General features: G+C 42.7%; 2 protein-coding genes and 1 long non-coding RNA gene across 4 annotated transcripts in view; 1 reads left to right on the top strand and 2 right to left on the bottom strand.

Annotated features, from left to right (window-relative positions):
- RIF1 (replication timing regulatory factor 1) overlaps positions 1–948 on the bottom strand; it is a 36480-nt gene extending 35532 nt beyond the window's left edge. For both annotated transcript variants that reach the window (XM_068949373.1, XM_068949374.1), the window contains exon 1: positions 701–948. In XM_068949373.1, coding sequence (XP_068805474.1) covers positions 701–807 — 107 coding nt within the window. In that variant the 5' untranslated portion in view covers positions 808–948. The remainder of the gene's footprint in view (positions 1–700) is intronic.
- Positions 190–16263, top strand: LOC138067680 (uncharacterized). The gene is made up of 4 exons (XR_011142012.1): positions 190–252; positions 12603–12663; positions 12773–12866; positions 16129–16263. It is a non-coding gene; the product is annotated as an uncharacterized lncRNA (long non-coding RNA).
- TNFAIP6 (TNF alpha induced protein 6) overlaps positions 4012–17028 on the bottom strand; it is a 33211-nt gene continuing 20194 nt past the window's right edge. Inside the window, exons 4-8 of the mRNA XM_009666498.2 lie at positions 12581–12718; positions 11085–11246; positions 8181–8409; positions 7059–7099; positions 4012–5146 (exon numbers count right to left, since the gene is read on the bottom strand). Of these exons, the coding sequence (XP_009664793.2) occupies positions 4983–5146; positions 7059–7099; positions 8181–8409; positions 11085–11246; positions 12581–12718 (734 nt within the window). The 3' untranslated portion in view covers positions 4012–4982. The remainder of the gene's footprint in view (positions 5147–7058; positions 7100–8180; positions 8410–11084; positions 11247–12580; positions 12719–17028) is intronic.

Genomic DNA, 17028 nt, shown 5'->3' with positions numbered 1-17028 from the left:
TTAACAATCAGTTTCACGTTGCAAGAAACAAGTTTATGATAAGTTAGGATGTTAGTTCCGGTCAGGTCTTACCAGAAACCGGTAAGCTCTCGGCCTGGGAGCAGTATCGCTGATACCTCAGCATTAAGAAGTTACTAGAAAGGTGGAAGGGACTCTTGCAAGGAAGATACTCGCGGCAAGTGACAATAATGCCTGTGCACATGCGAACAGATGTGAGGGACCCTGGTATAAACGGGAGCTGAGGGCTAACAGGTACCTTTGGGGTTGGGGGGGGGGGAAGCAATTAGGAAAAGATACGATCATTCCAAAACCGGGGGGAAAAAATCCCAATAATTAAGAGAAAATATGATCAGTCCAAAAAAGGTGGACCCCCCCCCTCCAACAATTAAGAGAAACTTGGATCATTCAAAAACTGGGAGAGGGGGAAAAAAAAAAAAGCCTCTCACTTCTGATCACAAAACTGAACAGTTTTTTTCTGGTCGGAAAAAGTTTCTGCTCCCCGCCGGGCGCTCACCCGCCTCCCCGGTGTCCACAAGGAGCGGGCGGCCGGGCCGGCCGAGCCCCCGTCCCGCCCCGTCCCGCCCCACGCGGCCTGCCTGCCTGCCTGCCTGCCGGCCGCCGCCGCCGCCCGTCCGTCCGTCCCCTCAGGCAGCGCGGTGTGGTGCGGCCTCCCCCCCCCCCCTCGGCGGGCCGCACTCACTTGGCGACGGTGAGGTGCGCGTCGGTCAGGTCCCCCGGCGGGGCGGCCGGGTCCTCCAGGGTCTCCAGCAGGGGCAGCAGGCTGGGGCCGGCGGCGGGCGCGCTCATGGCGGCGGGGAGGGGCGGGAGGAGGAGGAGGAAGGGGAAGGGGGGGCAACCCGCTGCCGCAGCCGCCGCGCGCCCCGCGCCGTCTCCCGGGCCAAGATGGCGCCGCGCGGAACGCGGCGCCGCGCGGACCCGGGCTGCGCCGGCCGCAGCCAATGGGAGCGCGGGGAGGCGGGGCTCGCGGCCGAGCCGGAGGACATCGAACGCCGCCCGCTCGCCCGCTCGCTAGCCCGCCGCACCACGTGTTTCTCCCCCTTCCGCGTAGCGGAGCGCGGAGCGATGGATCGCTTCCCGCGCCTTCCTGGCCCCGCCCCTTCCGCCAGGCCCCGCCTCCGCCGCCGATTGGTCGCGGCGGGGGTGGGAGGCGGGGCCAGAGGGAAGGGCAGGGGAAGGGGGAGGGGGGCCTGGCCCCAACGGTCGTTGCTGCTGCTGCCGCTGCCGCGGCTGCTTTGCTGCGCGGTTCTCCTCTGATAACCCCATTCCTGCCTCTCTCAGCCCGAGGTGCTCCTCAGGGTGCTCAAGCGCAGTCCGAGCCTTGCCCGACTCCGCGCTTTTCTCCACCAGGCCGACCTCGCCCCGCAGCTGCAGCACGCTCCGGCGGCCCAGAAAGCGGGAAAAAGCTAATTCGGCACAAAGCGCTCGGGCACGTTTTCACCGGCGTTGTAAAGTCCCCCCCCCCCCCCGGGGGGGGAAGGTGGTGTTTTTCCGCCCGCGGTCAGCGCGGTCCCCGTGGCTGAGGCTCCGGGTGCTTGATCAGTCTCCGGGGTGTCTCCCCCCCCGTGAGGCACCGGGCTCAGAAATCTTCGGGTTTGAGGCTGCTGGCGTTGCCCTGAGCAAGGGCAGCGTTAAAAGCAGCCCCAAAAAGGGGCCCCCAGGGAAGCGGGAGGCTTGCACGGCGGAGGAGGGTTTGGCAAACGCGCGGACCCTCGCTTCGGGGTGAGGGCGTGTGGCGGCATTTACGTCAAGAGCGTTTGCGGGTGTAATAGGAAATAGCTCAAGTTCAGCGGCAGCAAATTTGAAAGGCAGAGAAACCCTGTTTCTCAGGGATAAAACCAGTTAGAGTAACTGCTGAGTCTTCCTCGACCACCTGCAGGGCTTTGTACTGGCTTCGCATGCACTTACAGGGAGTAGATGCTCCCTAAATTAACTCGTACAATGCTGTCGCGCCCCTGACTGTCCCAGGAGGGTTTGCTAGACACGTGGATGTTTCCTGTACGGTTTTTGCTTCTGCTCCGTAACAATTTAAGACCTGTTGCTTCTTGGTCCAGAAGAACCCCAGGCCGTAAATGCGACGGTAACAGACCTCTGCGGACCTTTTGCTTCTTGTTGCTAAATACTTCTGCGGATCTTAGAGAAATGCATTCACAGGAACATGTGAATAGCTTTTTTTCAGTCCACCAGGTGGCAGGATTAAAAGATACCGGTTGATTTTAGGCGCAGCTTGATGCCATTGAACATAGTAATATGCACTTTGTGTCCTGGCATTAAGATGAAGCAAGAATAGAGCATTTGAAATGAAAGAGAGAGTAGCTGCAGTTCTAGCTGTGACATTGTTCTCTAACACAACTGGGAATCTTTAAAGATATTTATCATTTTGCCCATAGTATTTGGCCCCCTTTAAGGAGATTCCAGATGTCAGATTTTCCGTGTTTTCCCCATTTTTATGTCACTACCATTGGTCCTTTTATGTGTCAAAATTGTGAAAAATGTCAAGAACTTCTGCTAGCAGGATCCTTAATTCATCCTTTCCCCACTGTTATGCAATTTTGAAATTGTATTTTGGTGTGTATTTGAGAAGAAGAAAAGAATGATACAGGAATGTCGGTATAGTCAAGGGTAAGTGTAGATAACCAGAGTGGAGCGTATACAACAGTCACTTTTCATATATACCAAAGACCTGAATTTCCCCAGAAGACACATTTCATTTATTTAAAAATACATATTATTTACTTGTCTGCAAAAAAAAAAAATACAGTGACACTTACTGGCAACAATGTAATCATATTCATATTGCACCTGGGTCAGCTAGTCCTGGGAACAGCATGAAAGCGAGGCCTTCCTGAAACCCAGCGCTTATAGCCGTATTTGCCTTTGAGCAGGCAAACCTTGTGTGAGCCCTGTCTGCCTGCCTGAATATCCCCTGGCAGGCTGCCTTGTAGGAAAGACCCAACCGTAATCAAATGACTTTCCCACAAACAGAGATGGAAGATCAAAGCCAGATACAGAGCAGGTAAGTGTGGCCTCAGTCACGGTCTAAAACTCAGCAAATAGCTAAGGCGTTCCCTTGTGAGCACCAGCTGAGTCAGGCTACCCAGCGAAAGCGGGCCTTGAGCCAAGCCTCAGGGCTACTCCCATAGAGAAGCACAAAGTTGGCTACTGCAAAAGCAGAAAATAAAATACGTTTCCTTGAACTAACAAGGAAATTAAATAGGAGGTCAGGGAAGGCCTGGACCGAGTGGTCATTCTTCAGCTACAAGAGTGCAAATTTTGAAGAGATGTCAGATACACTGTTTCTAGGCAAGTATCAAGAATATGGAAACAAGACTGCAAAACAAGCAGGCATCTTCATAGATAAGTATAACGTGAGGGAATTCTCAAACCAGCAGATATTAAACACCATTAGGTTATTGGCAGAATATCAAACTAAACCAAACTAAAATTGCAGTTTCTTTACAACAGAATATGGTGTCTTATTAAAAGAATGAGTGGCAGGGTGTCGTGACTGACTACGTACACCATTTACTCAGCAGCTAGGAAAGAGCTGGGTCTGCCCTATCACACTACCTATGCTAGTGAATTTGTGTTTGTGTGTGCGCTGATCCAGCCATGTGCTGTCTACACTGTTGTTTAAACTAGAAACCAAAATCATATTCCAAGTGAAATTAAAACAAAAGCTCAAAGCTGAAATCAATTTAAAGTACTGAGAATCAGAACGTTGTAAAGCAAAGACAGGACTGATTAGCTTAAGATTATTCTCCTCTTGTACAAAACTCTTTCTGGGGAATTAAAAAAGTGCCAGACCAAAAGAATTCACAGGAAGATGCTCAGTGGGCATTAGATTTCAGCTGGTGTGGGATCAGGAAAATTTTCAGTATGTATGAAAAAAAACCAAAAGCTCTCGAAACTTACTTTTTTAAATGAAGAAAAATGATAAAAAACCTGAAAAGTTCTCACAAAAATAAAAAAGCATTCACTGGAAACTCTAGACAAGATTAAAACAGAGGTAGCTTTAATGACACTTCAGACTGAGGAATTTAAACTGAAGTTAAAAACATATGGAGAATGATTTATGTTTATCAGTTCAAAATAGTACAGTCTTAAAACCTGTGTAAACAACATATAGCATCTTGACAGTAACTTATAAACAGATGTGCTGGCAGTCAGTAAACAATTTCTCTTGATGCTTCATCTCACCAGTTTTCTTATCATTACATAGTCTTTCATTTGATTCTTTAGTAAGTGAAATCAGAGATGTTAAATGCTTGAGCATCTCTTCTCTGGATGAGGAAACCCTGACGAAATTCATTGAGCAGTTTTTAGTTTATCTTACAACAAAATCATGATGATAATATAATTGATTCTGTGCTTTTCATGCGGTTTTATAATCTTCTGACTTCGGACAATTACCTGTTATGTTAGGCCACCCACAAGACGAATTTATGTTTCTTAAAAAGGAGTTTACTCAAACGGCCTTTTGAGTTGAGGGTTAAATTTTAAAAGTTAATTTTAAAAAAAACTAGTGTAGAGAACAGGAAGAAACAAAGCAAGAATCAAAAATAAATATGTAGAAATCAAGAAAAATAAGGAGAGAATAGCAAATTAAATTTTTTTTAAAATTGAAACATTTGTCATACAAAATATTTGTTCAAGTGCTGCAAGAAATGAGGGAAAGGAACAGTTCATATAGAAAAATAATTTAAAAATCTTTGGTAATGATGAATTCTTTGGTTTTATACAGTCCTTGTAACGTAAAAATAATCTTCCATTATTCATGTAAGTACCTTTTATAATTTATTTCCTAATCTACTTTATTTAAAAAACTCATATAAGGCAAAAAAAAAAAAAAAGTCAAAAAGATACGAAGAAAATGACTGTATGTCTCTGTCTTATCTGAAGAAACAGATATTTGAACTGGGTTCTAAAACATGTTTCTTAAGGATTATACCTTGCTAATCTGCTCACATAATACCAAATTTTCCAGATAAGAAGTTTGTTTTTCCTTGGGAAGTTGTATTCTTTCCGTCACCTGATTTTGAAGGCATGTCCATAGTAACATATCTAATCTGAAAACCACCAGCTGTCACTGAGGCATCTGTCAAAAACTTCAAGGTCATAACATTTCCTAGGACCAGAAAAAGAAAAACAAAGATTACATTTTTGGGTGGCAAAAAAATGTGGTATTTCAGTTCTTTTTATACTGCTCTCCTGCTTCCCTCAGGCACCTGGGTTTCCGGGAGGGAGTCTACGCTGCGGCATGGATGAGGCATCCTGGGGAATCTGAAACACAGGTCTTCAGCGCAGTCCACCTGGTCTGCCTACCTCTGAGCTGAGTATTAGCCCTTTCAGCCCTGTGGAAAACTAGGCTCATGCTGGACTTGCTCGACTTAGGCAGTCACCTCAATTTAAGAAGAGAAAACATTTGGACGTGTGAAGTAGGGCATGGAGCCTCAAGCAGCATTAAGTGACACAGGGGTGAGGTTGCTATATCACTCTCTCATGACTATCATCTTTCATCTCTGCCCGGCCAGTGTAAACTGGGAGAGCAGGTACGGGACAATTCAGCTTTTCTCTTCTCTTTCCGCTGCTTAGACCTGTGGTCTATGAGCACTGGTATAGAAAGCAAAGCAGAAGTCAAAGCTTAGATTAGCTTTAGCTCAGGATTTGTCCGAAGTCAAACAGGAAATGTTTGGAGTATTTTGTATTGGCACTGGAGCCGGGTAGAATCCCATTTTCCATGTCTTAACCATGAGAGTGCAGCAAGTATTTTTCAGCTCTTTATTTGCATGGACTAATCTAACAAACTGTGTACGGAATGATACATTGTTCATTATGAAAAAGGGTGGCATAATCTGGCCTGAGAAGCACGTTTTCCTTTATACTGTTCTGTTTACATTCTATTTCTTTCACCATGCACATTCTCATTCCTGTTAATTTTGCTTTATTTTCTTCTTTTTGCTCATGGTAATGATCTCTCTCAATTGTAATTTATTTTTCCCTGGCTCTTTTAAACATTTAAGGAGGGGAAAACTGCTTTATTTTCAGTTCCACATCTTTAGAATTATTTTAGGATGATTTTATTACTAGAGACTAAAGAGACTGAAAATAGAATTATTTGGAAACAAATGGCAGCGCTCATAGTTTTCAGATGATTAAAATGCTGCCTAATCCAAAAAGTTATTCCTCTGATGCCAGTGATTATGCACCTCTGCTTGAGATTGTGCTGTATTTGCATTCAGGGCAGTGACTCTGGCACTGTGGCACATTTAGGAACCTCTCAACAACAGTCTATGTTGGATTAACGAGTAACAGTCTATCCTTGATTAATCAGGGGTCCTCCAGGTGAGGAAGAAAACACTAACAATATAACACATACACAATTAGGCTCCGAGATCATAGCCTGGTGTAACGTAGGAACGAAGGTACACTGTGTGAGCTAGTGCAGCACAGTATGATATGCGCTTCCACTTATACGAGGCCCATTTGCATCCGCAGCACTATCAATTCATCCCTGAGATAATCCATCCGTAGATGGTAAAACTGATGGCATTGTTAATTCTGCAAGTTTAGGTACTGGAGACACTGAAGTGTGGTAACATGAGCACCTGCACAGACTATACATGTTTCTCTGGGGAGTACGGCTACTTCCCTGTGTGATTATCCCGCACCGACTTCTGTGGTACTGCAACTTTGCAATACTTGAGCAAAGAGAGGTAAAAATGGCTTTCATTTACATGGAATCAGACCTTGGTCTGCTATTTATACATACATACAAAATGTTTCTATAACCAGCTTTGGCGATGTCCTTGCAATCCTTGCTCTGAAAACAGGAAAACTTGGTGAGTAGATCCTTTCCTGATTATTTTTCTAACTAGACTTTTTTTTCTTTTACACGTATTAAAAAGTAACTGTGTTGATGAAAGAGTACACTGGCAGTTTTGAATAGCAGCTTATGACATGTGGGCCATGAATTAGAAAGTAGGGAGAAGAGATGATTTGGGCTGATTTTTTACCATAAAAAGCGCAAATAATATTACCTGTGCTAATGATATCATCTGGCAACTCATCTCCACAGAACCTGAAAAAAAATTATAAATGGTTATGACTGAATGACACAGCAAATATGCTATATCCCTGTTACGCAGGGACCTATACTGACAATGGTGACTCTCCGGCTGTCCTCTCCTTTGAGAGAGCTGTGGCTCATGGGGTTAAATTGGTTGTAGGTGTTCAGTCTATGTAATTCTCTATATGTTAAAGCAATTCACTCAAGGATTTTTCTCATTTCTCAAGATTTAGGGGAGGGAAAGCTGCAGAAAACAGAATTTTCAATATAAGAAGGAAGTAAATGTTGTAAAACAAGAAAAGGAGCTATTTTACACAGCATTAAGGCAAGGAGTAATAGTCCAAGACTGAGAAAGCAGGAACTCCATCAAGAAAAATATTAAAAATGATCACTAAGGGAGAAACAAATGGAATATATCCTTCCTTTGCTACACATGATTTGAAGAGAGGAGACGAAAAGTGGCAGGAATAGGGAAGTGTTTTTATCACCTTTTCTAGTTTATTTGTTGTAGCAGAAAACTGAGATACTTCATACTAAAAAATTGAGTGCTAAAGAATAAGCAAAAAGATGATATTAAAGAAAAGAAAGTGAGAATTAAGCAAAGAAGAGGGAGACTAAATGTTAAAAGAAGATATATAACACCTGTTCTGATTTTGTTAGAAAATATTTGACTTCTGTGGCTAATAGTAAGTTGAATTAAATGCATTTTTGCTAACAGTTTAACACCTCTTCTCCATCCCTCCAATTAAAGCAAATACAAAATATTATTTGAGATTGCTCGTTCTTCCTGCAAAATAATAGAGGATTCATTTAAAAATAAGCAGCTGACTAAAAAATCTTGCAGGTCTTTTTCATGCACTTTAGCAAAGCAGAAAAGGGCAAAGCATAATTTTCAGAAGTGCTTTGCAGGTCTGAGTTAATAATAGTTAAGAAAATTGCCTGGAGAGATATGTTAGGTACCGTTGCCATGAGTATTTGGGGCATATGAGAAGTGCTAATTGGCTAAAGTAATACAGCGTTTTCCCTAAGTATTATGCTTGAGCATTTTTTAAACCATTTTAATATTTGCTTATTGAAGCTGGAATTACTTTACCTGCCCACGAAGCCATTGATATCATCATAGCTATCGTAGACTTCCAAGAAATCAGCCATACAAGCAGTGTCATCTTCAACATCAAACTCTAGAAACTGTAGATGAATCTGTTGTCCATACTTTACTCTAATATGCCAGTAGCAAATTTGCTCATTTTCATACTCATTTGGGTAGCCTGGTGACTTAAAAACATGTTTTGAATCTGTGAAGACTCCACCACACTCTTTTCCTATGAGAAAAATAAAAACATCAGAGTTCAAGTATTCATTTTGGATATGCCTATGATATAATTCTTTGTGCAGTTTGACCCAGTAGATCTTTTGTAGAAAATCACATAGGAACACCCAGTGAAATAGCACTGTTCATATATTTAAGCACTCAGCATTCAAAGAAATGCTAGCTTTTGGGAGCAGATACTTTGGAAATTAGGCATGATCCAAAACTCACTGAATTCAGAAGAAAAGGTTTCATTGGCTTCAGTGGACTTTCGCCCAGAGCTAAGTGCCCTATATAAAGGCTTTTGGGGTTTGTGACTATGTAAAACTGTAAGCTTTACAGCTGTTCTTGTAAGTCACCCTCACATTCACTTTCATCCTTTTTTCTCCAAATACTTCTCTGAAGTGAGTCTTCTCCAAAAAGTCTCTAAAGGTTAGTGACCACATTTATTTTGCCGCACTGCTTTTCTTGCTGCAGCTGTTCCCCTCCCTCTGGAAGGTCTCCAGAACCAAAAGCCCACGTTCCCGTTAGATTCTGTGCCCATTTGAGCCTTACCTTGTCTGTGGGACTAATTGATACGGGGGCCTCGCTTTGCCTGATTTTAACCTTGTCTTTGTTCCCTAAGTTCAGACCTAAAGGAGAGGTAGATACTGGGGTGATTCAGGGCACATATGTTAGAAGCCTTAAGTTGGATAATGGGAATAACCTTATTGTCTACAAGTCCTGTATTTTTCAGCACCACAGAACAGTTAGGATGGATGTGATTTCAAACGTGCAAGTAGTTCCTCAATTTGCTCTTGACATCTTTAGCATCTCTGAGATGCTAAAGGCTCAGGCTCAGTTCAATCGATTCGACTTTGCTTCTCCTGGCCACTGGTTTCCCACCTGCAAACAGACAACTCTGCCAGGCTTTGAAGCAGACTGCCATCAAGCATGAATACATATCCTTATAATGGGAGAGGCTCAAGGCACCTTCCGAGTGTTGGCAGTTCTGGTTTCCTTTTGTCCTCTAACCAATGCATTTGCAAATTGCACCTTTCATCCCAGAAGAGAGGGCTGACAAAGGAGAAAGTTGGGCTGACCATTTAAATGTGGCAATACATGCAGTAGTCTCTCTCTCTCTCTCTCTCTCTCTCTCTCTCTCCCTCTCCCTCTCCCTCTCCCTCTCCCTCTCTCTCTTTCAATTTTCTTTGTATGCTGAACATCTGTGAGAGTCCTCCACCCCGCAGAGCTATTTGATTAACAACTGCCCAGCTAACATAAACAAGCTCAAACCCTGTGAGCACAAACAAAATGTGCACAGCTGTACAGACGTCATGGACAACTCCACTTTTTGGCTCTCCCATGCAGGGTAGTACACTTGAAGTAGCAGGAAAGTCAGGCAGAGCACCAAGTTAAGCTTCTCTTTTCTTGTTGGTGCCCACTTTTTGTATCTTCCCTGCTAAATGGAGGATACCAAGGTAACAGTGGCCAAGTGAATGTTTCAGTCACCTGCAGTGTCGTGAGGGGCTACTCCAGCTAGACTCAGCCAACTAGCTCACGCAGCAGCAGCAGCCCACGTGCGGTTGCACAGGGCATAGACAGCCTGTTTCACCCTCCCTAGGAGAAGAGACATGTCCCGTGTCCATGAGGTCTTGTCACTGGTGTTTGAATGACTTCTCTGGATCTGCTTCAGAGATCTGCTGTTCTCTATCTAGTTACACACGCGTGTGCGCACGTGCACACACACACACACACTCACACACACACACGCACGCATGCACGCACGCACAGTCTGCTAGGAGCTAGGTCTTTGCATCTTTCAGTCCCAGACATAGCATTCATTTTCAAGAGTTTTCTATCATAGGCAAGAGAAAGAAGGTCCTGTGAGTAGGAAGAAGGGTAAACGTTAAATGTTTTTATAGGCAAAATACCTGGAGAATAGTTCTTGTGTCATAACACTTATTTTTGTTTGTATCTCCATATATGCATTAGAGAATTGTTAAACAGTAATAGAGCAGCTGCACGCATAGCCCTATTTTCTTCCAGTACTGTGTTGATAATAAAGGAATAAAATGATTAAAAACTTCCCAGTATAGATTTAACACCATACCCTGCAGACTCTCTCTTTTAATAAGAATTCATATGGATGATCTGAACAGTTCCACCTACCCTTAGAAGCCAGATCCTCAGATGATGCTTTGATTTCAGTAGAGCCCCCATAGTGGCAGTTCACCAGCAAGGTGATACTATAGTTCCTGAAACATCTGCCAGCCCTTTAAGGTCTTCCACATAAGTAAAAACACACCTACCTACCTTTGCAGTATTTTAATTATAGCTAAACTGCCTCCACAAATGTCAGGCTAGTAAAAGGAACACAAGGAAATTTACCAAGTTGGATTTGAGCAAATTCTAATTTTTTAGCATTTTTTAGAACTTTACCTAACCCAAAACAAGCTGGAGAACTTCTCTAGATTTTATTTTCTGAACTCCCATGGCTATTTTCAAATTGTTATCAGCAGTGTTTGCAACTAGAAGACTGAGAACTACAAAAAAGAATTCTACAGATTTTTTGTTTCCAAACTGAGAAAAACGTAAAAGGCCAGCAAAAGAATGATTATCACTGAGAGTCTGGGTGCTTTTGCACAGCCAGACAGCATAGCACGTAGTCACATTCTCAGAACTAAGGAGAATGGTTTTTAAACACACCGTTAGGATTGTAGCAGTAGGCATCCCATCTCTCGCTTCTGTTGAGGCGAAACCCGTAATCAACAATACCAGTCTTCCCAAAGCCACAGTTGGGTCCAGCTTTTACTATGGGATAACCAACTCTGCCCTTTGCCATCCAGCCAGCCGCACACACGTGGAAACCTGAGATGGGGAGAAAATGAGGCATGAGTGTGATAAATTAATCCTAGGCAAGAAACTTTGCTTCTTATTCGGATAAATAATGACTCACTCCAGCTGATCAATGACTTAGATGTAATCAGTCTAGTAGAAATTATACTTCTGGGAGGAAACAGTCTTGTGAGTAGATGATTTGAAACACAGGAGGTATTGTATTCTCCACAATATGATTATTAGTTTGTCATTTGAGAACACAAAACAAATGCAGATGGACTAACAGTCTCCAGGGTGGTGAGTTTTAAATACTGTACCAGCATTTGTAATCAAATTATATATTGGATTAGTTATGTAAGTGAATAAATTGTGTTCTTTGTTTCCCTTTTAAAGTCATATTATTATATTTAAATCATATCTCATGTAAAAGTTTGCAGTATTACGTTCTGAAAGGTGAACAAAATACTGTATACAGAAGACAGCTAAGGAAATGAGGTATGCCCTTAAAATACTTACAGTTTAAATTTAAATACCTAAACTATGTATTTCCTTACAAAACAAAAAGATCCTGTTAATGCATTGTGTGGCTGAGAACCTAGAAACAATAGCCAAAGAATGTGTTTGTTGTTATTCACTGTCTGGTAGAGACCAATTCCATGGTTTCACCGAGACAAACTAGAACATATTTGCGGCGTGCCAGGACTGCGAGCTAGTCAGAAGAGACAAAAGTACCCTTTTTACATGTGTGCTGGTGCTGAGTGCCAGCTTGTGACTCAACAGTGTAGCCTGCATATTTCTAGAGTGGAGGATATTTTCCATTGTTTTCCTAATGCTCTGAATGAATTAATCATTCCTCAACAGGAATCAAACAAATACAATGGTGTCCTCACTGAGATCGGCTTTTCTCTCCGAGCGCACCAACCACTCTTTCTCAGAGCAAATAGGGCTCAAATAAACGTTATGAAAACACCGTGGCTGCTTAGGTGAAAAATAACAACTCTCATTTTCTAAGAAAGGTCACTGGGGACAAATGCACTGCCCTGCAGGCCCCCGCTGCGTCCCTGCTGCAGCATGGCTGGGCAGGTACCGTTGCTTCCCAGCTGAGGAAGACAGCTCTCTGCTCTGTGTTACTGAGTGTGTTGCACACAGAGCTCAGGGGTGCTGAGCACTGCGTGCCGACGTTATCCCCGACAGCTCTGTAGGTAGCACAGCCATGCTCTATTACTGGAGGGAGACACTGCGTGCAACTTAGGCAAAAATCCAGGGAGTTTATAAGTCTCAGGATTCATAACCATTCATGAAAACACAAGATTGGCAGCACAATGAGCAACATGAAATATAAATGGCTATGATTTTTTTCAAACCTATTTTTCTTGCTGCCTCCAGCTGCTGATAGGTGGCTAGATGTCCTCCTTCGTACTCACAGACGGCTTTTGCTTCTGCATAGGTAAGCTGGTACTTTCCAGTGCGAGACTCCCTGTGATACACTCCAGCTGCTCGTTCTGGGGGACCAAAGCAATAAACAAGTTCAGTATTGTTTTATTTCTGGAATGCAGACTACGGGATCCCAGCTGACCTACCTTCCTGGAGGATGTCAAGTCTAACAGCTTCAGCAGCTTCCCCAGACGTTCACCTTGGGCTACCATCCAGGTGAGAATACAAACAAGATGTTCTGCTAGTAGCTGCGTTACTTGGGAAGCATCAGGAAAATATGCAATGCAAAGGTGTGTTTCTGTTTGGGAAAAGTTTTTGAGCAAGAGCTGGTCAGAGTTTGGGGTAAGCTCTTGAAAAACGGAAAATCAACAAACACAGGGAAGGAGACCCATAGGACTACTCAGAAAGCAGTAGTTATGGGAAGAATCAGCTGGTTCAGTATCGCTAGATCTGTGGGACCATATCTGACTCCAGGGAAACTCTTGCTGGAGTGCTATTACAGCATACTTTTGGATATAGCTTAAAGTATTTTTGTAAGATGAATCAGAGCTTTGTTTTGAATCTCCAGAGAGGTTAAATGAGAGCTACTTGGATAGAAGAGAGGCAAAAATTAAAGGGAATAAACATGTGAAATAAAAATATCTGCGCTTGTCTCACAAAGCACAGAACAATTGTTGGCTGATATTTTTGCTACACAGAAATTTAATACATTTTCTTCATATATCTTCTTTTGCTGTTGAGAATCCAATATACAGCAGCTTTGCAGGGAAAACTAGAAACTGTCAGTACTACTACAGGTTTTATAATCTTTTCTTGTTTCACTTGCCTGATGCCATATGTACAGAAATCTGTCTCTGTACCAATGTGCAAATCTAATCTGAATGGTGGGATTTTTTTAGGTTTGTCTTATATTCGACATAATCTGAGAAAAATGGCTGTCTGCAGCTATCATAAAGCAACATAATTGAGAAAAGAAGCAAAATAGGAAGCCTATTTTTACAGTAGTTATTTGCATCATGGGAAAAAAGGAATGTCTCTGCTAGTGACTCTCTATTCTACTAATTCTACTTAGAATCAATGGGTTTGGCTATGTTAGGATACTTTAAAAAATGCTAACCACAGAATTGTGGTTAGCTATGGTGAGATCCTTTATTAGATACAGAATGATGTCTGCCAATGTAGTTTTTGGACCCACAGTCACTGGACTCATTCCCAATGAAGTAAATGATATTGCTGACAGTAGTCTCAGGAAACTGAGAGTTGCTTATTGTAACAGCCAGAAATGTCACTGGCATGGGCAAAGAATAACATACATTCTGTGGAAAGATCTTTCTAAGAAGCTAGGGTAGTTCCAGTGCAAAGCAGAGTCATAATAACAAACAGCTATGGAATAATAGTATGCTATGTTCAAAAAAATCTTTTTAAATCAAAATTTCATTTGTAGGAAGTATTAGTGCCCATTCACATAATGATCTATCATTTTTAGCGTGATAAATCCAGTCACTGTTTCCTTACAGCATAATTATATTCAATTCAGGATGCATGAATTGAAAATCTGATTGTGAAAATAATGCGCAATCTAGCCTCACTGCACAATCAGGGGAGAACCTGGAAAGGAGATTATTGATCACTCTTGGGATTAGCTGAGCTGTCCCACCTACACTGAGTCAAAGAGTAAAAGGCAGTCCATTCCAAGCTTTCTTGGGTGACAAAGGTGATCAGTCACTGCTGAAGTAAAAACAGTCTTAAAGCTTATTTTAAGGGACAGTTGCTGATAAAAGCCTTGATAGTTCTGGCAGCTATTTTTGCAAGACCCACTCTGCTCCTTTCCTGGAAGAGCACTGGAGGTAACACCTCGCATTCAGAGGGAATCACCAATGGTTTAGACTTGCAACTGACAGTAAAAACTTATTTTCAGTTGTCTCTAATTTCTCTGACTTTTTCTCCTGGTAATAGTGTTTTCAAATCTTATCCCTTCAGATGTTTCTATCCCCATTTATTGATGCTAAAACGTTAGGACATTATTGGCCTGTTTTCCAGAGTACTGCTGGAAAGATTTGCTCTTCATAGTTTTTTGCAAGGGCTGCTATACTGATAGTGGCACCACTGAGTCTTCGTGCATTGTCTTAGTGGTTGGTGTTATCCTGCTGAGAGCAATCGCCAACCTGTATCTCTGTTACTCCTTTGTAATTTGATAAAAGTAGACCTTGGAAGGACAGATGATGTACATACGCTCGGCCAAGCTTTTACATTTGATGCTGGATCAGCGTGTCACAGTTTAATGACTCAGTATTCCCTAAGAGTAGTATATCCTAATTAATTGATCAGATCTTTCGCAGGTGTTTTTTCCCTGTCTTAATTACGTTAAGGACTGTGCAGAATGATAAGCTACAAAAACACACCTAGGTCAAAGCATCGTACATATATCTAGAAATATGCATTTACATACATAAACGTATACACACACATTCACAGCCACACATGAACACAGAAATGCACAAATTACTATTAGTCATTATGGAGGCAAGATCATGTACGTGTAGACAAACCTGAATCAAATTTTGCTTTTACTTGCAAGCGCAAGCACGTGCCTACTACTGTAAATATGTGCTGTTTATTTACCAAGGGTCTGGCACTGGAGAGTATGGCGTGTCCCAGCCGCAGCTGGGCATCTTCTCTGATGGAGGATGCTGCTTGAAAGCTGCTCCCAGAGTATCTGACCTGGACAATGATAAAGGCTTTGAAATACCTGAGAAATGTACTTAGTGTCCAACTGCTTGTGCTCAAAATGTGGAGGAGCAGCCTTAACTGACTCACTGGCTAGCTTTAGGCCTCCTTGCAAGAACTTCCAACGAGGCTCTTCCTTATTTGCTTGAAAACCTGCATGTTAGGGCTGGCCTCTCTGGGATTTCTTCACCTACTTTTTCCTCTGGTTCTTGCACACAAGAACATGGCTTGCAAGGCTGACAGGACATGTTCCCTCCAATTCCCATTTCTTACAATTTCTCCCTGAAGTCCAGAGACAGCAGGAATCTGCAAGAAGAGTGACCCTCCAGTCACCCACAGCAGTAGGTGAGATTAAAACGTAGCCAATCTCTTCTGCACAAAGACAAACAAATATGAGATTTGGCCTAATAAAATTCCATCAATACGTATGACACATGGCTATATAATAAAGGATGAATGGAAGTATTTAACTTCAAAGTGGGGAGCTGCCAAGTAAAGTTACTGGCATGGGTCTCTAGTAACTTGTGGTCATCCTCAGAGTACTCCACTGAATGGTGCAAGTACAGCCCCAACGGTGTAGGCAAGGCCTGTACACGTCACTGTACATTCACATGGCGTGTGAATGGGAATGAAATTCTGAACACAAGAGTGGGGACTTCCTTACTACACTCCTGTACAGCGGTGCAGCGCTCTCTAGTTCAGGTGTGAATTTAGTCACATTAAAATACGCCATATTTTGTTTGTATCACAGGCTTAGGCCATACAGCTATGGAAAAGTACATCTACCTGCAGACAGTTTGGACCATGAAATATGCATACTGGGGCCCTACTGCTGACTGATATTTTGACATCACCCTAGAAAAGTCAAGAGGCCTGGCATAACCCCATTTCCCTATCTCTCTCTGGTGCTACCTGAGTCATGGCTTGCTGGGGCTTCTCTTGGAGGAACGTCTCCTATCTGTTCCCAGTTGTTCAGCTGTGCGTTGTGGTGTGCTGCATTTGTCACGGACACCACAGTGACCCCGGGGACTGATCTAAGCATATGCCTTGAGGTGCAAAGGTGATGACTATAAGGCTTGGAAGCAAGGCTTGGTTGTGTCTTCAGTCCTTTGAAAGTCTAACACCATCGTTGACTTCTCCCTGGTAGTCGGTGCTGTTGAGTATTTTTGCAAAACCACTTTATTTCTTAACTCTCTGTCCTTTCTTCTAGTCCTAGAAATAGTTTTAATTGTTCACTGCAAATTGTTTGTGAATAATTCTGTTCAGCGGGATGAAACACCATTAATAAAAATCATCTTTTCTATTTACACGTTTGCTTGTAAACATAACCCAAACTGTCAAGTGAAAGCACAATGTTCTTGCACTTGCTGTTCTCAATGTGTACGTGGATTCTTTTAAGTCACGGAGAACCGAATAATTTTCTTGAGGAAGAATCCACCTGACACAATTATAAGAAAATGTCCTTATGTTATTTTCTGCTGCCATCAGAGGTTAGAACATTCTCTCTTCTCATTCCTAGCAAAAATATCACCCCATGTAACTCCACTGTCCTCAGTGGATGGATTGTTCACATTGTATCTACTCAAGATTATCAGAAGTGCAGCCCTGACTCAGTATTTCTCAGCAATAAAGTCAAGATGAAACTCATTTG

The sequence above is a fragment of the Struthio camelus genome, chromosome 6 (genome assembly GCF_040807025.1).
Source record: "Struthio camelus isolate bStrCam1 chromosome 6, bStrCam1.hap1, whole genome shotgun sequence".
NCBI classification, from domain to species: Eukaryota; Metazoa; Chordata; class Aves; order Struthioniformes; family Struthionidae; genus Struthio; species Struthio camelus.
The sequence above is the reverse complement of the archived record's forward strand: the minus strand, read 5'-3'. Positions and strand labels throughout refer to the sequence as shown.